General features: G+C 41.5%; 1 protein-coding gene across 9 annotated transcripts in view; it reads left to right on the top strand.

The window, feature by feature from the left end:
- agtpbp1 (ATP/GTP binding carboxypeptidase 1) overlaps positions 1-23,105 on the top strand; it is a 360,842-nt gene that overhangs the window by 98,747 nt on the left and 238,990 nt on the right. For all 9 annotated transcript variants that reach the window (XM_078568039.1, XM_078568065.1, XM_078568001.1 and 6 more), the window contains one exon: positions 18,342-18,409. In XM_078568039.1, the coding sequence (XP_078424165.1) occupies positions 18,342-18,409 (68 nt within the window). The remainder of the gene's footprint in view (positions 1-18,341; positions 18,410-23,105) is intronic.

Here is a 23,105-nt window from a genome sequence, read left to right as displayed (position 1 = left end):
CCCAACACAGCTGGTCTGTCCGGTGTTGATTGTAGGCCCTGAGTCAGCTATGAATCAAAATCAGTTAACGACACCAGTAGAGATTAATGGGTATGATCTTATAGCCATTACGGAGATGTGGTTACAAGGAGATCAAAGCTGGGAACTAAATATTCAGGGGTATGTGACTTTTGAAAGGACAGGCAGGAAGGAAAGGGTGAAATAAAGGGTATTTTGTTAGTACAAAATGGAGTAAGTATGATAGCAAGAAAGGATCTTGGATCGGAAGATGTAGAATTCATATGTGGAGGTAAGAAATAACAAGGGGAAGAAGACACTGGTGGGAGTAGTCTATAGGCCCCTTGGCAGTAGCTATATTGTAGGACAGAGAATAAATCAGGAGATAATGAGGGCATATAAAAAGGCAGTACATTAATCATGGGTGACTTGAATCTTCACGTAGATTGGGAAAATCAAATTGGCAGAGGTAAAGACGAGCAAAAATTGACAGAGTGTATTCGGGACAGTTTCTTAGAACAAAATGTTGAGAGCCCAGCCAGGGACCAGGCTATTTTGGCTCTGGTAATGTGTAATGAGGCAGGTTTAATAAACGATCTCAGAGGAAAGGATCCCCTAGGAAACAGTGACCATAATAAGGTAGGATTTAGCATTCAGTTTGAGTGTGAGAAACTTGGTCGGAAACAACTGTGTTAAACTTAAATAAGTGTAATTACAACGGAATGGAGGGCATACTTGGCTGGAGTGGACTGGGAAAGCTGTTTAGCAGAAAAGATGGTTGATGAACAATGGCAGATATTTAAGAAAATAGTTCATGAATAGTTCTCAACAAAGATATATCCTAGTGTGGAAGAAGGATCCAAGGAAGGGGATAAACCAACCATGGTTAACAAAGAAAGTTAAGGATAGTATTAAATTGAAAGAAAAAAATATACAATCTGGCAAAGATTAGTGGTAAGCCAGAAGACTGGGAAAGTTTTAAAAACCAACAAAAGATGACCAAAAAATAATTGAGGAGAAAATAAACTTTGAGGGTAAACTAGCAAGTAATATAAAACAGTAAGAGCTCCTTTAAATATATAAAAAGGAAGAGAGAGGCCAATGTGAATGTAGACCCCTTAGAGAATGAGGCTGGGTAAATAATAATGGGGAACCAGGAAAATGCAGAGGAGTTGAATAAATACTTTGCTTCAGTCTTCACAGTAGAAGACACTAATAGCATTCCAAAAATACTAAATAATCAAGGGGCAAAAAGGATGGAGGAAATAAATACAATAACTATCACTAGAGGAAACAGTACTAGGGAAATTAATGGGGCTGAAGGCCAATAAGTTCCCTGGACCTGATGGGTTACATCGCAGGATACTTAAGGAAGTAGCGACAGAAATAGTGGATGCACTGGTAGTAATCTTGCAAGAATCCTTAGATTCTGGAAAAGTCCCAGAGGATTGGAGAATGGCCAATCTAATTCAAAAAAGGAGGGAGACAAAAAACAGGCAACTATAGGCCAGTTAGCTTAACACCTGTCATTAGGAAAATGTTGGAGTCTATTATAAAGGATATATAATAGCAGAGCATTTAGAAATACATAATCTAATCAAGCAGAGTCAGCATGACTTCATGAAGGGGAAATCATGCCTAACAAATTTTAGAATTCTTTGATGAGGTAACAAGCAGGATGGATAAAGGGGAACCGTAGATGTTTTAAATTTGGATTTCCAAAAGGCGTTCATTAAGGTACCGCACATAAGGATACTTAATAAGATAAGAGCCCATGGTGTTGGGGATAGTGTATTAGCATGGATTGGCTAACTAAGAGAAGACAGAGAGTTGGGATAAGGGGGGCATTTTCGTGATGGCAACCTGTAACTGGTGGAGTGCCACAGGGACTAGTGCTGGGGTCTTAACAATATATATATATATTAATGACTTAGATGAGGGAAGTGAATGCACAAAAATAGAATGGAAGGCAAGTGGTGAGGATGACACAAGGGATATAGACAGGTTAAGTGAGTGGGCAAAAACTCGGCAGATGGAAAATAATGTGGGGAAATGTGAGGTTATGCACTTTGGCAGGAAGAATGAGGAGCTGAATATTATTTAAATGTAGAAAGACTGCAGAAGGCTGCAGCACAGAAGGATTTGGGAGTCCTTGTGCATGAATCACAAAAAGCTAACATACAAGTTCAACAGGTAATAGGGAAGGCAAATGGAATGTTGGCCTTTATTTCAAAGGGAATGGAGTATAAAAATAGGGAAATCTTGCTAAAACTATAGAATGCACTAGTTAGACCACACTGAGAATACTGTGAACAATTTTAGTCCCCTTATCTAAAGGAAAGAAAGACTGGCAATGGAGGTGGTCCATAGAAGGTTCACTAGGTTGATCCTGGGTTTGGAGGGCTTTTCTTATGAGGAGAGGTTGAGTAGGTTGGGCCTGTACTCATTGGAGTTTAGAAGAATGAGAGGTGACCTTATTGAAACATAACATTCTTAGGGGTAGATGTTGAGTGGTTGTTTCCCCTTGTGGGAGAGTCTGGGACCAGAGGGCATAATCTCAGACTAAGGGAGCACCCAATTAAAACACAGATGAGGAGGAATTTCTACTGCGGGAAATCAATCTGTGGAATTCTTTAGTGCAGAGTGCTGTAGAGGCTGGGTTGTTAAGTGTATTCAAGGCTGAGATAGACAGATTTTCAATCAGTAAGAGAATCAAGGGCTATGGGGAAAAGGCAGGAAAATGGAGTTGAGGATTATCAGATCAGCGACGATCTCATTGAATGGTGAAGCAGAATCAATGGGCCGAATTGGCTACTTCTGCTCCTACGTCTTATGGTCAAGGTGACCAGCCCTGACCCTTCTTCCCACTGCAGTGCCAGTCCCTTCAATCTTGTCCTTTTTAATGATGATTCTTATCGGAATATCTTAAGCACATTTCCTGAGGCCATTCTGCTGAATTGTCAGTGCTTAGCACCTTTCAGTCCTTTTAGATTGTTAAGTGCCCTGGTCCAGACAGACTCACTCAGTGCTGATGTTATTTCCATCACCGAAAACAATGGACTCCACCCCAGGTGAGATATCTCTGGCTCCAAAGGTGATGGGCATGTAAATGCTTTTCCTCCTTCCTTGATAGGAGTGAATGTTGCTGTGTAATAGCATTTCTATAACTGCATCAGGCAGAAGCAGTTACCTTGCACCACTGTTGTGCTAATGCTCTCCTTTTCAGTCTCTTAATTGTGTCAGTTGTTGAAATGTTTGAAATTAACCCCTTACAGTATAGCCTGCCTTTATTGAGGTTTGGCTTTCATTTACAGGACTTGTTTCAATGGGTTTTGGAGTTTTTCATATTTCATACAGTCCAGTTGGGGGTTGTGGGGGGGGCGGGGGGGATTCTGATCCCACAGGTATGAAGGCAGAGCTAGTTAAGGTGAATTGGAAAGCTAGATTAAAAGGTAGCACAGTAGAGTTACAGCGGCAAACTTTTAAGGAGATATTTAATAACTGAAGATTTATCCCAGTGAGAAACACAGGCTTTTTGAGGAAGATGCATCATCCGTGGTTAAATAAGGAAGTTAGGGATAGCATTAAATTGAAAGAAACACTGTACAAACCTGCAAAGATTAGTGGTAGACCAGAGGGTTGGACAGATTTTAATGCAAATTTTAAGCAAATAATGACTAAAAAGACAAAGAAGAATGAGAGAAAGCTTGCTAGTAATATATAGATAGATAGTAAGAGTTTCTACAAGTATTTAAATAGGAAAAGAATAACTAAAGCTAATGTTGGTCCTCTAGAGAGAGTCTGGGGAATTGATAATGGAAAACAAAGAACTGGCAGAGGTGTTGAACAGATGTTTTGTGTCTGTATTCACAGTAGACAACTTAAATTTCCCAAAGATATTTGATAATCAAGAGATGATGGGGAGGGATGAACTTAAAACAATCTCAATCACCAGAGTAAAGGTGCTAGGAAAACTATTAGCCCTAAAGGCTGACAAGCCCCCAGGACTGGATGACCTGCATCCTAGGGTCCTAAAAGATTGTAGATGTATTGGTTATAATCTTCCAAAATTTCTTAGATCCTGGAACGGTCCCAGTGGATTGGAAAATAATGAATGTAACACCTTTATTCGAGAAAGGAAGGAGGCAGAAAGCAGGAAACTATAGGCCAGTTAGCCCAACATCTGTTATAGGCAAAATACTAGAATCCATTATTAAGGAGGTTATAGCAGGATACTTAGAAAATCACAACGTGACCAGGCAGAACCAACATGGCTTTATGAAAGGGAATGTGTGTTTACTTCCTCAAAAACGCTAATGAATTAATTAATGTTCAAGGTGGATAAAGGGGGAACTGGGAGATGTGGTGCACTTAGATTTCCAAAAGGCATTTAAAAGTTTCCACATCAAAGGTTACTACACAAGATAACAGCACGTGGTGTAGGGGGGGTAATGTATTAGCGTGGATAAAAGATTGGTTAGCTAATGGAAAGCAGAGTGTAGGGATAAATGGGTGTTTTTTTAGATTGGCAAGCTATAACTAGTGGAGTGCTACAGGGATCACTTCCGGGTCCCCAACTATTTACAATCTACATCAATGACTTGGATGAAGGGATAAGTAAGATAGCTAAATTTGCTGATGACACTAAGATAGGTAGGTAAATTGTCAAGAGGAGGCGGAGAGTCTACAAAGGGATGTAGGCAGGTTGAGTGAGTGGGTAAAATTTTGGCAAATGGAGTATAACATGGGTAAATGTGAACTTCTTCACTTTGGCAGGGAGGATAGAAAAGCAGTATACTATTTAGATGGAGAAATATTTCAGAATTCGGTGGTACGGAAGGATCTGAGTATCCTGGTACATGAATCACAAAGCTAGTATGCAGGTACAGCAAGTGATCAGGAAGGTAAATGGAATGTTGGCATTTATTGCAAGAGGAATGGAATATACAAGTAGGAAAGTTTTACTGCACTTGTACAGGGCCTTGGTGAGACTACATCTAGAGTATTGTGTACAGTTTTGGCCTCCTTATTTAAAAGCAGTTCAGAGAAGGTTCACTCAACTCATTCCTGGGATGAAGGACTTAAGAAAGATTGAACAGGTTGGGCCTATATCCATTGGAGTTTAGAAGAATAAGAGGTAATCTCATTGAAACATAAGATTTTGAGGGGACTTGATAGGCGGATACCCGGAAGATGTTTCCTCTTGTGGGGGAGACTAAAACTAAGGGGCATTGTTTAAGAATAAAAGGTCTCCCTTTTAAGATGGGGATTAGAAAAAAAACTTCTCCTGAGGGTCAATCGTTCAATAGTCTGTGGAATTCTCTTCCTCAGAAAGCAGTGGAGGCTGGGTCTTTAAATTTATTCAAGGCTGAGTTAGGTAGATTTTTGATAGACAAGGGAGTGAAGAGTTATGGGGGACAGACAGGAAGATAGAGCTGAGACCACAACCATATCAGCCATGATCATATTGAACGGTGGAGCAGGCTTGAAGGGCCAAATGTCCTACTCCTGCTCCTAAGTCCTATGACCCTATGTGCCAGCTCAGCCTTCGGCCAGCTGAGGAAAAGAGTATTTGAAAACCAGGATCTCAAACAGAGAATAAGGTCGTGGTTTACTGGGCAGCAATGATCCCTATGCTCCTATTTGCTTCCGGGACTTGGATGACCGACAGCAGCACCTCAAAACACTGGAGAAGTACCACCAGTGATGCCTTCGCAAGGTCTTCCAAATATATTGGCAAGAAAGGCCATCCATTAATGCACCCTCTTTCAAGCCAACTTGCCCAGCATTGAGGTGCTAATCACTCAAAACCAGTTCTGCTGCCTGGGGCATGTAGTGCGTATGCCTGACACTAGACTCCCGAAGCCACTGCTCTTCTTGGAACACTATTGTGACAGGAGACTCCCAGGAGGACAGCAGAACCATTTTAGGTAAAAGCAAAATACTGCAGATGCTGGAAATCTGAAACAGAAAAAGAAAATGTTGGAAAAATTCAGCAGGTCTAACGGCATCTGGGGAGAGAAAGACAAAGTTAACGTTTCGAGTCCGTATGACTCTTCTTCAGAGCAGCTGTGAAGAAGAGTCATACGGACTCGAAACGTTAACTTTGTCTTTCTCTCCCCAGATGCCGTTAGACCTGCTGAGTTTTTCCAGCATTTTCTGTTATTGTTTCAGAACCAATTTAGGGATGTCCTCAAAGCATTTCTAAAGAGTTAAAACATACCCATTGACTAATGGGAGACCCTGGCTTGTGACGGATCAAAATGGAGAAAGCTCATTCAGGAAGGCACCGAACATAGACTTTGTTGGGAATGTGTAGAGGAGAAGTCAAGGCATTGGAGGGAGCGCACAAACCTCCAAACAACCTACTTACGCAACCCTTCAAGCATCAATTGTCCACACGTGGCAGAATCTTCAGATTGCACATAGTACTTATCAGCTAACTCAGAACCCAACAAATTGGAGTGGAAACAAGTCATCCTTGATCTCGAGGAAATGCCTGATAGAGAGTAGATAGTATGTAGCTACAGTATTTATAGTTTATAGTATGTAGTGTAGTATACAGTATAATATTTATAGCCATAGTATTTATAATTCCCTTTGTTGATCTTACTATCTGTTTTGCCACCCATTTTGTTCTTTGTATCTCTCCCCATTGCCTGGATCTGTGCATTTTTTTGCATTTTTGTATTCTTTTGGTTTTATGTTGCCCTTACCTCTTTCGTCATCTATGACAAGTAGAGTTCTTCTTAAGGGTATAAAGTAGTTTTGTATCACACATTTTATTTTGAAGCACTTGCCACTGATCATCTGTCATTTTGCTCATGAATGGATTTGCCCAGTTTGCTGTGGACAGTCCCTGACTCTGCATTGAAGTCAGCCATACCTAAATCTAGAACCTTAGTAGCGGTTTCATGTTTCTCCTTTTCAAACACTATGGGCTCTGTCATGATGCATAGGTAAATGTTGATGCACTGTTAAGCTGTTAACTAAATCTGACTTATTACTCGTTACTGGCCTATCTCTTTGTTGTTTCCGAGGCATATTGTTGAAGAATATCATCCTGAACAAACTCAAAAAAATTTACTGCTTTTTAGACATGTTGGGATAAGCAGACTGGCTCATATGAAAATTAAAATCCCCCATTAAAGCAATTTAGCTTTATCTACATGTTTGTTTAAACTTTGCATTTATACATTCTACCACTTCACAGCTGCTACCAAGGATCCCGTATACAACTCCCACTACAGTCAAATCCTTTCCTATTTCTTAATTTTACCCATACAGTCTGCTTACTTATTATATCCTTTCTTATTATTGAAGTGAGTTAATCCTTAATCACCAAAACTACTCCTCCCCCTCTACCATTCTCCCTATCCTTCCTGTAAACCTCAATCTGATACATTCAGTTCCCAGTTTTGACCATTTTGCAGCCATGTTTCAGTAATGCCTACTACGCCAAAACCTCAGTTGAATTTGTGCTCGGAATTCATTCAGTTTGACTCTTTAACTCCGTGTTTATGTGAAGGTGGTTTATTTGGCATGCACCCTAACCTATCCTCCTAATCTCATGTTTACTCACGTATTTCTTAATTCTCTTTCCTGGTTTAATTACTTTACATCTTTTAGTTCTCCTTTTACCCATATTGTCTAAAACTCAATTTCTGATCATTACTCTGCTCTTTTCTCCTTTGTTTTCAAAGTATTGAGCCCACCCATTTACAAGCTTAAAGTTCTCATGACAGCTCTATTTATCCTTTCCCCTTGGACTATGATCCTAGCTCAGTTCAGTTGGAGCCCGTGTTATGACGTGGCAGGTAATGTGTGCCAGGCAGACCAAATCTGCAAGGGAATCTTGGCCACATTATCACAACGGTTTTGCAATTTGTTTTTATTATGAGAAGATGTGTGCACTGAATTCAGAAGTAATAAGTCCACTAAGACCTTTAGAGATTTTAAAAATTAAATTAAAGTATTTGTTAACAAACTAAAAAATTTCAAGCATATACATAAGACTACAATTACATAATACTATAACAAATCCTCAAATTCCTAATTAACCTGACTCCCACTTAAGGCAACAATCCAAAATAGATTTTAGATTTTAAAAATCCCAGAAAGTTAATACGGTATCCACTTGATAGTGGAATTCCAAATGGCTTTCTCCAACTTTAGTTACTGGACACAACAGACCTATGCATGAATGGCTAGAAGCTTCAAGGCGATTTCATACACTTCTGCTAGATCTTACATGGCTCCCAACATGGACTTTCATTCTCCTTTATATATGTTTATCTCTCTTTAATATGTAAATTCCATCATTCCATATGTGTTTGGAACCATAATTTAAAAACTTTCATGTTGCCAATATTTTCAGTAACCTTTAGGAAAAATAAACACACTCCTTGGCCTTGCTTATCTGGCTAGTTGTAAACAGACTAACATCCCTTTGAAATCCAAACAATCCTTCACTTACCTAAAAATGCAAATTCCCTTCACACCTTACATGTTGAGACAGCATCCATGTTTACTTGTTAACATTTCAAGCACATTTCTACACCTAGCTTCTTTCGATTATTTCAAGCTTGCAGTATACCTGACTCCAAATATAATTAAATCACACAGACAGAACCACCAACGTTCACACCCATAAACCTACTTTGCAACAAACCAGAAAAATATTATGAAAATTATTATACTTTTGTAACACCTGTCCCAATGGTATAGTGCGTCCCAATCCCAGTGCTGGTGCTAGTGTCCCATGAAATGGAACTCCATCTTTTCCACACCATTCCTTCAGCCACCTGGTTGCCTCCCTAATCTGTTTATCCATATGCCAATTTGCACATGACTCCTGCGATAATCCAGGGATTATAATGCTTGAGGTCTTGTTTTTCACTTCGGCTTCTTGTTCTTGATATTCTCCAAACAGACCTCTTACCTACTCTTCCCTTTGTTGTTTGTCCCACCATGAATCATGACAATTAAATCCTCCCTCTCCCACTCCACAATACCCTTTCAAGCCAGTTCAAGATGCCTCTTGCCCTGGCATTTGGTTGACAACTTGCCATGTGAAACTCTTGATCCTACTTACAAAGAATACTATCAGTCCCCTAATTATTGAATCATCTTTGCCTACCACATCATACACATCATCCTCCTCTTCTGCCTTTTGGACAGCCTCCTGTTTCAAGGTGGCATAGTCTGCATTTCGGCTGCCCTTTTGAATGTCATTATGCTTACCTCCACAGGTAAAAGGTACATTGTACGAATTGGATAGCATTAATTTTGCAGCCCCCTGGTGTCTCACTCATCTGGGATCCTTGGACTCTGTATATTATCGGTTACATGAATGGAGCTCTGATCTTGCACCTCTCTAAAGTGTGACCAAGACCTTGAACAAATTATCAAAATACTTCTCCCTTTTACATGTCTCGAAATGTGTCCAACTTGTACTCCATCTCAATAACTGAGATGGAGACATCTACTGTAGATGTATTTCGCTCAAGACATTCTAATTGTTCACAAGCCTCCATATACTACAGTCCTGACAAACAACCTGCTGTGCTACATCTTAGTCCAGATTATGAGATTATTTAGGAAAGTATAGATCAGTTAGTTTAAAGTCTGTCATTGGGCAATTGTTGGAATCCATTATTAAGGAAGTAGTAATGGGGCATTTGGAAACTCAAAATGCAATCCATCAGAGTCAGCATGGTTTTATGAAGAGTAAATCGTGTTTGCCTAATTTGCAAGAGTTCCTTGAAGATGTGACAAGCAAAGTGGATAATGGGGATCCTGTAGATGTAGTATATCTGGACTTCCAGAAGGCCTTTGATAAGGTGCCGCACAAAAGATGATTACACAAGATAAGATCACACGGAGTTAGGGGTAATATATTAGCTTGGATAGAGGATTGGCTAACCAACAGAAAGCAGAGAGCCGGGATAAATGGATCTTTTCCTGGATGGCAAGCTGTGGGGTGCCACAGGGTTCGGTCCTTGGACCCCAACTATTTACAATCTATATTAATGACTTGGATTCAGGGATAGAAGGTACTCTAGCTAAATTTGCAGATGACACCAAAATAGGTGGGAAAGTAAGTTGCAATGAAGAAATAAGAAATTTACAAATGGATATGGACAGGTTAGGTGAATGGGCCAAAATTTGACAGATGGAGTTTAACATGGATAAGTGTAAGGTTATCCATTTTGGTCGGAAGAATAAAAAGGCGACTTATTATTTAAATGGAGAGAAACTTCAGAATGCTTCGGTGCAGCAGGATCTGGGTGTCCTCGTGCATGAATCGCTGAAAGCTAGTATGCAGGTAATAAGGAAGGCAAATGGAATTTTGGCATTTATTGCTAAAGGAATAGAGTATAAAAATAAGTAAGTGTTGTTGCAAATGTACAAGGCATTGGTGAGACCGCACCTGGAGTACTGTGCACAGTTTTGGTCCCCTTACTTGAGGAAGGATGTAGTTGCATTGGAGGTGGTTCAGAGGAGGTTCAGTAGATTGATTCCAGAGATGCGGGGCTTGTCTTATGAGGAGAGATTGAGCAGTTTATGCCTATACTCGCTAGAGTTTAGAAGGATGAGAGGAGATCTAATTGAGGTATATAAGATGCTACAGGGGATAGACAAAGTAGACGTGGAGCATCCAAGAAGGAGGCCATAGTTTAGGCTAAGGGGTGGTAGATTTAAATTAGAGATGAGGAATTACTTTTCTCAAAGGGCTGTGAATCTGTGGAATTCACTACCTCAGAGTGCAGTGGATGCTGGGACGCTGAATAAATTTGAGATAGACAGATTTTTAATTAGTAATGGGTTGAAAGGTTATGGGGAGAGGGCGGGAAATTGGAGTTGAGGCTGAAATGAGATCAGTCATGATCGCATTGAATGGTGGGACAGGCTTGAGGGGCTGAATTGCCTACTCCTGCTCCTTATGTTCTTATGTATGTCTACTTTTTAATTTTCAAAAAATATTAATCACTGCATGCGGACTCGAAACGTTAACTGTGCTCCCTTCCACGGATGCTGCCAAACCTGCTGAGTTTTTCCAGGTATTTTTGTTTTTGTTTTTGATTTCCACCATCCGCAGTTTTTTGCTTTTATATCAGCATGTGATAAGGTTTAGTGCATGTGATAGAGTTCAGCGATCCACAACCAATGGGTCAGATCAAAGCTGTGCCACATCCAGTCATGAAGGTGGTGGACGTTGTCAAGGGACAATTAGGGATGGGCAATAAATGTTGACGAAACTCATCCCCATAAAAGAATTTTAAAAAAGTTTAAACAACTAACCGGAGGAGAAGGCTCCGCAAATATCCCCATCCTCACTAATGGGTGAGCCCAGTACAAGAGTGCAAAAGACAAGGCTAAAACACTTGCAACCTTCGTCAGCCAGAAGTGCTGAATGGTTGATCCATCTCGGCCTCCTACCGAGGTTCCCAGCATCACAGATGCCTGTCTTAAGCCAGTTTGATTCACTCCAGGTGATATCAAGAAATGGTTGAGGGCACTGCATACAACAAAGGATATGGGCTCTGGCAACATCCTGGCAGTGGTACTGAAGATTTGTGCTCCAGCATTAGGTATGCCCCTAGTCAAGCTGTTCCAGTACACTACAGCACTGGCATCAACCTGTCAATATGGCAAATTAACCAGATATGTCCTGTCCACTTTGATGATGATGTCATGGACTTTGTTTTTATATTCACGCTGACGACACCCAGCTCTACCCCACCACCAACTCTCTTGATTCCTCCACTGATGCTAAATTATCAACATCATGCACTGGATGAGCAAAAATTTCCTCCAATTAAATATTGGGAAAACTGAAGCCATTTTTTCCAGTCCCCACTCAAACTCCATTACTTAGCTATTGACTCCATCCCCTGCCCTGGCAACGATTTGAGATTAAACCAGTCTGTTCACAAGCTTTGTGTCACATTTGATCCTGAGATGGGCTTCTGACCACCCCTTTTTTGCATCACTAAGACTGCCTACTTCCACTTCCATCACCACGTTCAGCTTCACCCTTCTCAGTTCATTTGCTGAAACCCTCATCGATGCCTCCATTACTTCTAGACAATGGAAACGCACCCCTGTCTGGTCTCCCACATTCTTCTCTCTGTCTACTTGAGATCGCCTAAAACTTTGCCTACGCCTTAACTCTCAGCAAGTCCTGTTCCCCTATCATCCCTGTGCTCGCTGACCTACATTGTCACTTAGCCAAGTAACATCTTGTTTTTAAAATTCTCATCCTCTTTTCAAATCGCTCCATGGCCTTGTACTGTGCCCCCCGCCTGCCTCAGATCCTTGTAATCTCCTCCAACTGCACAATCCTCCAAGAGATCTGCAGTCCTCTAATTCTTACCGTTTGTGCATTCCCAGTTATAATTACCCCACCATTCGTGGCTGGTGCAAAGGTTGCCTCGGCCACGAACTCCAGAATTCTCTCCCTACACCTCTATGCCTCTCTAGCTCGTTTTCCTCCTTTACAACTCTTTTTCTAAAACCTACCTCTTTGACCGAGCTGTTGATCATCTCTCTTAATATCGCCAAATTGTTGTTGTTGACAGTGCAATCAAGCAGCACTTGCACAGCAATAATCTGCCCAGTGATGCTCAGTTTATGTTCTGCTAGGGCCACTCAGCTCGTAACTTCAGTACAGCCTTGGTTCAAACACCTACAAGAGGCGAGGTGAGAATGACTGCTCTTGACATCAAGGCAGCATTTTTGTGCTATCAAACAGCCCTTGAGTCATATCTAGCATAAAGGACAAAGGTGGTGTTGGAGGCCAATCATCTCAGCCCCAGGACAACACTGCAGGAGTCCCTCAGGGCATTGTCCTAGGCCCAAGCATCTTCAGCTGCTTCATCAATGACCTTACCTTCATCAGAAGGTCAGAAGTGGGTATGTTCACTGATGATTGTGCAATGTTCAGTACCATTCATGACTCCTGAGATATTGAAGTCTATACAGGCCATATACAGCAAGACATTCAAGCTTGGGCTGATAAGAAACAAGTAACGTTTGCATCACAAGTGCCAGGCAATGACCATCTCCAACAAGAGAAAATATAACCATCGCCCCTTCAAGGGAATTACTATCACTGAATCCCTGCTCTTGTGATCACTATTTATATGGCTGGTCCAGTTAAGCTTCTGCTCATTGGTGAGCCCCAGCATGTTGATGGTGGGAGTTTTAGTAATGGTAATGCTGTTGAATGCCAACGGGAGGTGATCAGATTATCTTGTTGGAGATGGTTATGGCTTGGCTCTTGGTGTGGCACGAATGTTACTTGTCACTTTTCAGCCCAAGCCTGGATGTTGTCCACTTTTTATTGCATGAAAGCATGGACTTCATAAATTTTAATTTCTATTTACAACACACTCCATTTATGACTACCCCATGACCACTGCCCCCTCTTTGGTAACATCAAGAGCTCAGGGTTGCAGGAACATGGAGTTCTCAGAGGAATATAGGGCTGGAAAAGGTTACTGAAATTGGGAAGTACGAGGCCGCAAAGAGATTTTAATGTGAGGAAGAAAATTTAGCTCTTAGCTAACCTTTAGTGGCTAATTAGCTCAGGGGTGATAAATGAGTAAGACTTGTGCAAGTTGGGAAAAGAGCAGTAGACTGTGGAGGGTATAAAGCTGTCTTGGAGAGTATTAGAATAGTAAGGAGGTTACAAAGGCATGGATGAGGATTTCACCAGAGGAAGAGCTAAGGCAGCAGCAGACACCAATAAAGGAGGTTGGCAGTTTTTGTGCTGAAGAAGATTTGGTTAGAAACTCAGCCTGGGGGCAAATACACTGTTGAAGTTTGGAATAGTAGACTTCAACCTGAAGCTGTGATCTTAAAACAGGAATGAAGTCAGTGGCAGATGTAGGGAGTTTGTGGCAAAGATGCTTTCTTGTGTTTAATTGGAGGAGCTGAGATAGGTAATAAGAGTTAGGTGTTGTCAGGATACATGTGAAACCTGATGCCATATCTTCAGGTAACGTCACAGAATAAGTATGCGTAAGAAGAGGGAAAGAGATGTAACGGTGCAGGAAGAGAAATGATTGCTGGTGGTGCTTTGGCTATGATTGGATAGGTAAGAATGGCTCCAAAAAAACAATTTTACTGAGTTGGACAGTGGAGGAGAGGCATTGCGGGTGGGTGGCATGGTTAATCATGCCGAAGGCTGTAGAAAGTAGGAGGAAGGATAGTATATCATGGTCACAACCAGGTAATGCAATTTATGACTTTGAGGGTTATTTAAGTTCTCTAGATTTTATTGCAGGGTTTCAGATGTGGATTTGCGAAATAAATGAACATGGATTTGGGAGATGTCAACATCTTCAAGATATTAGCTTCTGTAAATTTGTGTCAAGTTATATCTGATCGATACTGATCCTGGCACTCCAAGATAAATGTAAAGTACCATACTAACTTGGACTTGAGTCCTGTTTCTGGATTAGTATAATTGACGGCATTACCATCACTGAATCCCCCACCATCAACATTCTGGGGATTAGCATTGACAAAAACCTAACTGGATCAGCCATATAAATACTGTGGTTGCACGACCAGGTCAGAAGCTAGGAATCTTGAGGCGAGTAACTCACCTCCTGACTCCCCAAAGCCTGTCCACCATCTGCAAGGCATGTTTCAGGAGTGTGATGGGATACACTCCACTTTCCTAGATGAGTGCAGCTCCAACAACGCTCAAGAAGCTCCGCACCATCCAAGGCAAAACAACATGCTTAATCGACATCCCATCTATTCCCTGAAAACATTCACTCCCTCCACCCCCGACGCACCCTATCCAGCCCCTTAAACATTCACACCCTCCACCCCCGACAGTGACAGTAGTGTGTACCATCTGCAATATCTACTGTACTGCAGCAACTCTCCTTTGACAGCAACTTACAAACCCACGGCCTCTACCACCTAGAAGAGCAAGGACAGCAGGAGCCATTTCAGTACCAGCCAGTGAAATTAAACATTTTATTCCTGATGTTTTGTAGCTCTTAAAATGTCAATATTTTGAAATATAACTGGGGAGACAAAGTTGCATTTAAATTCCAGGTACGCTGTACTTTGTAATGTGTCATAAGCTTGAAAATCAATTAATTTTGTGTAGACAAGAGATACTAAAACTAATCCAAGTAACATAGAGGGAGTATCTACTACAGGTTACCTGTTGCCCTCGTTCTAGCACTTGGGAGGAAGGAAAATGAACTGTTGACAGATGTTAAGGTCCTTCTCAGAAAGTCCCTATATTTACTTTCCTCTGGATTCAACAATTTAGCACTATTTTAATCTGCTTTATTAAAATGTTTGATTAGCGTTAATGTAACCTTTAATGTGAAATGGGTAAACTCTGCTATAATAATAATAGAGAATGCTGGAAAAACAGCAGGTCTGCAGCATCTATGGAGAGATAAAGAGTGTCAATGTTTCGCGCCTGAATGAATTTTCTTCACCGCTAAAGAGAAGTAGAAATGTGATGGATTTTATAAGTGGAGATGGAGCAAAATAGAAGGTCAGGGATAGGTGGGAGCTAAGGAGAAATTTGATAAAGATGTCAAGGACACAGGACCAAAGGGAATGTTAATAGTAGAGTTAAAGACTAAAGGAAATGCTGATGGTGGTATAAAGGTAAGATAGCAGAATGTGTTAAGAGCAGAACATGAAGTCTTGATAACTCTGCTGTTAGACTTTTTCCCCTCGCCTTTCAGCTCTCACATTATTTGTACCATAACTTGCTGGAAATATAAGCTGCTAATGCCATGGAGAGAGCAACTTGGCATTTGGAACCTTGATGCACAAGAGGGCTAACAGTATATTTCCTTAACTAATGAGATTTAAGAATTGAGAATGAAACAGGGGACTGAGGAGGAGAGCAAGTTATAATAGATCATTTAGAGACATATCAGCTAAAGAAGATCATGAAAAATAGGAGCAGTAGAAACAGAAATAGGGAGAGGGAAGGAGTAATTGGGTTAAGAGAGAGATAAAGAGGCCAAAAGGAAAAGAAAGAAAAATAAGTTAAAATGTAAATAATGTAAGAAGTATATGCTGCATTCTGGATTAAGGCTCAAAAGTTTAAATTGTTTTTGTTCTTGGCCAGAAAGGTTGATTTAAGAAACTATTTATCACATTGGTAAAAGGATACTTACGCTGTAAAGTTTGAGCTCTAACTTTGTGATGAGTTTGTTGGCCAGTAAATGTGCATATCCAGCAAGTTCTTAAAAACAAAAGGACCCGCCTCTCTGTGCGAGGCCAACAGCAGAGCATGGGCTGGTGTGGGCAAAGGGGGAGGGGTCCCCCTTAATGGGCTTTATGGTGTATCAGAGGCACTCTAAGATGTTAACCATCCCCCTCAAGTTGCCCTCACCCACAGCCTCTCAAACCCCAGCCTCCCACCCCCATGCTGGGTCCTGGCAGAACCCCAACCATACCTAAATGATCCAATGCCGTAAGCCCTAAGCCCGACAGAGCTGCTGGCCCCTGACTAGATGAAGATTTGAGTCGGACTTACTGACCCAGAAGGGCAAAGTTCCACCTCCAGCCTATTAATGACCAGTTGGCTATTAAATGGTTATGGGGCAACTAGTATTGTCCTTGGCTTTTCAGCCGGGGAGCAGGAAATCTGGTGCCTCTTATAATTCTGTCCCACCATTCAAACGGCATTCCATGTTTACAAATTCAAGCAGCCGGCTGTTGTACTGTCACTACCGAGGACCATACTCCAAGGCTACCAAAGTACAGAACTATCCCTAAGTGCAGCTAAACTTAATTCTCCTCCACCCCTGTCTGAAATGTACATGATATACTTAAAAAATACACCACTCAATATGAATCACTTATATTTCCACAGAATTATTTCTTGAGTTGTGGAATTCAATTCCCTAAAGCCCCGGTAAAAATTTCAGTACCACTTACTGAAATGGACTTTGAATTATTCAGTCATTGTAAATATCTGGCCCTGATTTTATGCACTGCATGGCATAGACATCAGTGTTGTAATAAAACGGTGAATGCTCTAACATAATGAGCAAGACATGGGTGATTTACTTGTTAAAAATGATGAGGTTGCTTCTTTCTATATTTATTTCTGCTAGCCCTACATCCTAAATTTAACGAATCTCTGTTCTAAATTCCTATAAAAGTCAGTCATACTCGTGTTTACGATGGTCAAGATTTTGTTGTCAGCAAATGTTTACAACGTCAGACTTCTCGTGGACCTCGAGTAGAAATGTATGGTTATTGGGCATTTGAAACAGCCTGGTGCCCTCTACAGGGAATAGTGGACTTGTTTGAAGAAGGCCAGCAACAACATGTCTCCCCAACCAATCATATTGAAGAATCCTCAGAGTCATGCAGGGTCCAAACTAGGAAGTGTGAGGTAGAATACATACATTAATATAAAATCATGTACAGAAAGTGAAAGAGAGAAGGAAATATGGGATATAGAGAGATATGAGAGACAAGGAAAACACTTTAAAAAAATTTTAACTTAAAAAATCGATTAAAATCTGAAGAAATGAGACACCACACTTGAAATTAATTTTCAGTGCCAAAGGGTTTTTTGGGCATTACTTCATATTCCGCACACCGTTAAAGCTTGATTTGTGCTTGAATGGACGAACCCTAGCTTTTTCTGCTGTGTTCAGTGGCTATCTAGTACTAGTGTAGTGAAACTTGTGTATCAGTAAGGTAAATCACACAGCGACTTCTGGATTTCCTCATTTAGCTGCACACCTGTGATTGCCAGAAGTTGCAGCCAATTTAATCCATAATAATGGTGAGTGTTGAAACCTCACTGTTATTCTTACCATAAAACCTGGGTTTATCTAGGTTTTTGAATACCAGAGTGATGTTTTTCAAGTTATTGCTTTTACATTATTCAATCCAGTTTGTGTTCACAGTAATCCTTAATCTAGATAATGCATGGTCTACTCTCTGCTTAAATACAAGGAATACAAAATGTATTCCTTTTTTCTAAACACCTATAATTGCATTCATAGCGAAGGTTAGTCAGAAAAACTGGGTATCAGAATTTGTTGCTTTGTTTATAAGCAAAACTGCAGCTACTGCTTTTTGGATCATATTTTATTTCTGGTGTTGATATTTTGTTAAATGAAAAATAATTTCTTCAAGCTGAGCTCACCAACAACAATAAATTGCTGCATGAAATAATTCAAATTGGGTACATTTAATGCAGAAGCTAATTTTCAGATACTCATGCATTTGTTTTATTAACAAATGCTCTTGTGTGACAATTTCTATCATTAGTTATGTTACCAATTATTTTGCATTATTTAACAATTGATTTGAATTTGCAGAAAGAACGAAGAAAGATATAACAGCCAAGGGCTCAACTGGAATGGAAGTAATATTGTCAACGCTTGAGGTAAAAGGCATTTTTTTCTTAATATTTCCTCCAAATACCATGGTTCAATGATAGGAATTTTTTGCTGAACAGATGAAACAATCCATCAGTAACTTTTTTTCCTGCATCCTACAGAGATTTACGCATTCATTGTGATATCATAAGCATGTGGGATACTATATGTTAAACTCCCAAATTTTATAGACTTTCAGAAAAAAGGTTTTGTAATTGCTGTTTTGGAAAAGGAAAAATATTTTGACCTATCAAATTTAATTTTGTTTTTTTATAATAATACAGCTGTCTTTTGCAAGTATTGCTGCTTAGCACACGCCTTTTCCATGATGTTTACTTCCAAGGAAAAATCAAAAAATTTTCTTCAGGTTCTGGGATACAGGAACAGAGCACTGCTCTGGGGATCTGAAAATGTACCTTTGCTTGTAAGATCATTTCTGTTTTCTTGTGGGATCTTAACTGGATGACTATCTGACACATGCTAGGGGAAAAAAAAACTGCATTATACAACTGTTATCTTCATTGTTCATGGCAAGATAAGCAAAGTTCCAGATGAACCATCACACAGGTTTTCTAAGGGAATATTTAATTGTGTAATATCTGCTAATTGGTGCAGCCATTTTGTGTCTTGGCCCATTGAACAAAATTGTTGCCCAAATGCTCCCTTTGGGTTCAGCTAGTAGTGTGTAAGCCGCCAAGTGATTATAATCACTGCTTTCTTTACCACAGACTGGAAATGAAGGAGTAAAGGACACCATTTAAGGTTTCTTTATCATGTAAATTGGAAGGCTCTTTAGCACTTGTTCAGAACAGTCCATCTTCTTATGAAGAATTGACCTGTATCCCTGGGAATAACTGCCTTCCTCACCTCGCTCCAGTTTCTTGATGTGTTTTATTGTCGTAGCACATTGATGATCCTTTAGAATGCATAAGACATTGGGAATTTGCCTTAAGATAAACTCTAAAACTTTATTGTAACTTGAACAAGCTAGAATGCACTGATGGAACACTCATTATTCTGGATCCCTGATCAGTTTGCCAAAGATCCTTATTACATCCCAGCTGTAGTACTGAAGACTTGTGCTTCAGGGCTAGTTGCACCCACTAGCCAAGCTGCTCCATACAGTTACAATACTGCTATCCATCGAAAGTGTGGAAAATTGCCCAGCTGTGTCTTGTCCATAGAAAAAAAAGCAGGACAATTACAGTCTCTATCAGTCTGCTCCCAATGATCAGCAAAGTGATGGAAGGTGTTGTTGACTGTGCTATTAAGTGGCATTAACTCAGCACCAATTTGCTGATTGATGCTCAGCTTGGGGCATTGACAATACCATTACGCCACTACCTTTTAGGGGTAGCGTAGTGGTATGGCCACTGGACTAGTAACCCAGAGACCTAGGATAATGCTCTGGGGTCCAGGATTTGAATCACACCATGGCAGAAGCTGCAATTTGAATTCAATAAAAAATCTGGAATTAAAAGTTTAATGATGACCATGAAACCATTGTCAATTGTCGTAAAAACCCACCTGCTTCACTGATGTCCTTTAGGGAAAGAAATCTGCCACCCTTATCTGGTCTGGCCTACATGTGACTTCAGACCCACAGCAATGTGGCTGACTCTTACCCGCCCTCTGGAACGGCCTAGCAAGCCACTCAGTTGTATCAAACTTCTAAAAAAGTTGACCTAGTCACCAGAAACGACAACGGCAAACTCAGCCCTGTCAATCCTGCAAAGTCCTCCTTGGACCAGTGCTGAAATTGGGAGAGCTGTCCGATAAACTATTCAAGCAACAACCTGACATACTCAATCACGGAATCATACCTTACAGATAATGTCCCAGACACCACCATCACCATCCTTGCGTATGTCCTATCCCGCTGGCAGGATGGACCCAGCAGAGGTGGTGACACTGTGGTATACAGTCAGTAGGGAGTTGCCCTGGGAGTCCTCAACATCGACTCCATACCCCATGAAGTCTCATGGCATCAGGTCAAACATGGACAAGCAAACCTCCTGCTGATTACCACATATAACCCTCCCTCAGCTGATGATTCAGTACTCTTCCATATTGAACAGCACTTGGAGGAAGCACTGAGGATGGCAAGGACACAGAATGTACTCTGGGCGGGGGACTTCAATGCCCATCACCAAGAGTGACTCAGTAGCACTACTGCAGACATAACTGCTAGACTGGGTTTGTGGCAGGTGGTGAGGGAACCAACAAGGATGAAAAACATACATGACCTCTTCTTCACCAACCTGCCTGCCACAGATGCACCTGTCTATGACAGCATCAATAAGAATGACTACTGCACAGTCCTTGTGGAGACGAAGTCCTGTCTTCGCATTGAGGAGACCCTCCATTGTGTTGTGTGGCACTACAACCCTGCTAAATGGGATAGATTTCAAACAGATCTACCAGCTCAAGACTGGGCATCCATGATGTTCTGCCATCAGCAGCAGGATTGTATTCGACCTCAATCTGTAACCTTGTGGCCTGGCATACCCCCCACTCTACAGTTAACACCAACCCAGGGGATCAACTAGGTTCAAAGAAGAGTGCAGGAGTGCATGCCAGGAGCAGCACCGGGCACATACCTAAAAATGAGGCGTCAGGCTGGTAAAATACACCACAGCACAATGTATGTGCCAGACAGAATAAGCAGCAAGTGATAGACAGAGCAAAGTGATTCCACAACCAACAGATCAGATCTAAGCTCTGCAGTCCTGTCACATCCAGTTGTGAAGGGTGGTGGACAATTAAACAACTCACTGGAGGAGGAGGCTGCACAACTATCCCCATTCTCAATGATGGGGAGCCCAGCACATCAGTGCAAAAGGAGAAGGTTGAAGCGTTTGCAACAATCTTCAGCCAGAAGTGCTGAGTGGATGATCCATCTCAGTCTCCTCCGGAGGTTCCCAGCATCAGAGATACCAGTCTTCAGCCAATTCGATTCACTCCAAGTGATATCAAGAAGTGGCTGAAGGCACTGGATAGTGCAAAGACGAGGGGCCCTGACAATGCTGAAGACTTGTGCTCCAGAACACGCCGCACTCCCAGGCAAGCTGTTCCAGTACAGCTACAACAGTGGCATGTACCAGCAATGTGGAAAATTGCCCAGGTTAGTCCGTTACACAAAGATGTCCTGCAGTCAGTTCTTGTTGAAAATAACAAGAGTGGCATCACAAGACAGCGGCGGAGAGATCAGAACCAGCGCGAGTGCGGGGAAGCTTCAAAAAGAAAGTGACGTCAGCGCAAAAGGTGAGAGCTGATTGGTGAGTAGTGGGTAAGTGTTTTTCTCCAGTTTAAAATAGATTAAGCTAAGGAAAAGTAAGAGTTCTAGTTTTAATTTAAAGTACATAAATAATTTAACTTTTTTTAAACTGTATTTAAAGTGAGGGCTTTTTTTCCTTGACTAGAGGCATGGCAGGGCAGCTCCATCCCGTGTTATGTACCGCCTGCAACATGTGGGAAGTCCTAGATGCTCCTTGTACTCTGACCGACCACATGTGCAGGAAGTGCCACCAGCTGCAGCTACTTGAGCTCCAAGTTTCAGAGTTTGAGCGGCAGCTGGAGGCACTGAGGTACATCTGCAAGGCTGAGAGTTTCGTGGATGTTTTTAGATGTGGTCACCCCACAGCCTATGGAAGTGCAGACAGAGAGAGAATGGGTGACCATCAGTCAAAAGAAAATGTGTCAGGCAGGTAGTCAGGAAATCCCCAGGGTGCATCTTGCTGAGAACCGTTTTTCTTGTTGGAAAACAGAGTGACGGTTCCTCTGCGGAGTGCAGCCATACCCATGAGTGGGTATGAGTGGCTCAGTTGCACAGTTGGGGAGGAAAAAGAGGGGAAGAGCAATAGTGGCAGGAGACTCAAAAGTATGGGAACAGACAGGCGTTTCTGCAGCCATAGACATGACTCCAGGAAAGTATGTTGCCTCCCTGGTGCCAGGGTCAAGGATGTCACGGAACAGCTGCAGGTGATTCTAAACAGGGAGGGCAAACAGACGGAGATCGTGGTACATATTGGTACCAACGACATAGGTAGAAAGAGGGATGAGGTCCTGCAAGCAGAATTTAGTGAGCTAGGAAGCAGATTAAAAAACAGGACCTCAAAAGGTAGTAATCTCTGGATTACTTCTGGTGACATGCGCTAGTGAGTATGGAAATAGGAGGTTAGTCCAGATGAATGCGTGGCTGGAGAGATAGTGCAGGAGGGAGGGCTTTAGATTTCTAGGACGTTGAGACCTTTTCTGGGGGCGGTGGGACCTGTACAAGGCAGACAGGTTGCACCTGAACCGGAATGGGACCAGCATCCTTGCGGGGAGGGTTTAAACTAACTTGCCAGGGGGATGGGATCCTGAGATGAGGTTCAGCAGGGGGTGATGCACAGCCAAAATTAGAAGAGAGAGCAAGTGAGTCTGGAAGGCATAGAAATTAAAGGCCAGTTAAGGCACAAGGGAGTTTGGCAAGGTTGGATGGTATTTATTTTAATGCAAGGAGTCTGATGAATAAGGCAGATGAGCTGAGGGCACAAATTAACACATGGAAGTATGATGTCATTGCTGTCACAGAGACATGGCTGAGAGGAGCAGAATTGGCAGCTCAATATTCCAGGATATCGGGTCTTCAGGCGAGACAGGGAAGGAGATAAAAGCGGGGGTATCGCAATATTGATCAAGGAATCAATTACAGCAGTAAGG

This window comes from Cetorhinus maximus, chromosome 2, assembly GCF_964194155.1.
Source record: "Cetorhinus maximus chromosome 2, sCetMax3.hap1.1, whole genome shotgun sequence".
In the NCBI taxonomy this organism is placed as follows: domain Eukaryota; kingdom Metazoa; phylum Chordata; class Chondrichthyes; order Lamniformes; family Cetorhinidae; genus Cetorhinus; species Cetorhinus maximus.
The sequence above is the reverse complement of the archived record's forward strand: the minus strand, read 5'-3'. Positions and strand labels throughout refer to the sequence as shown.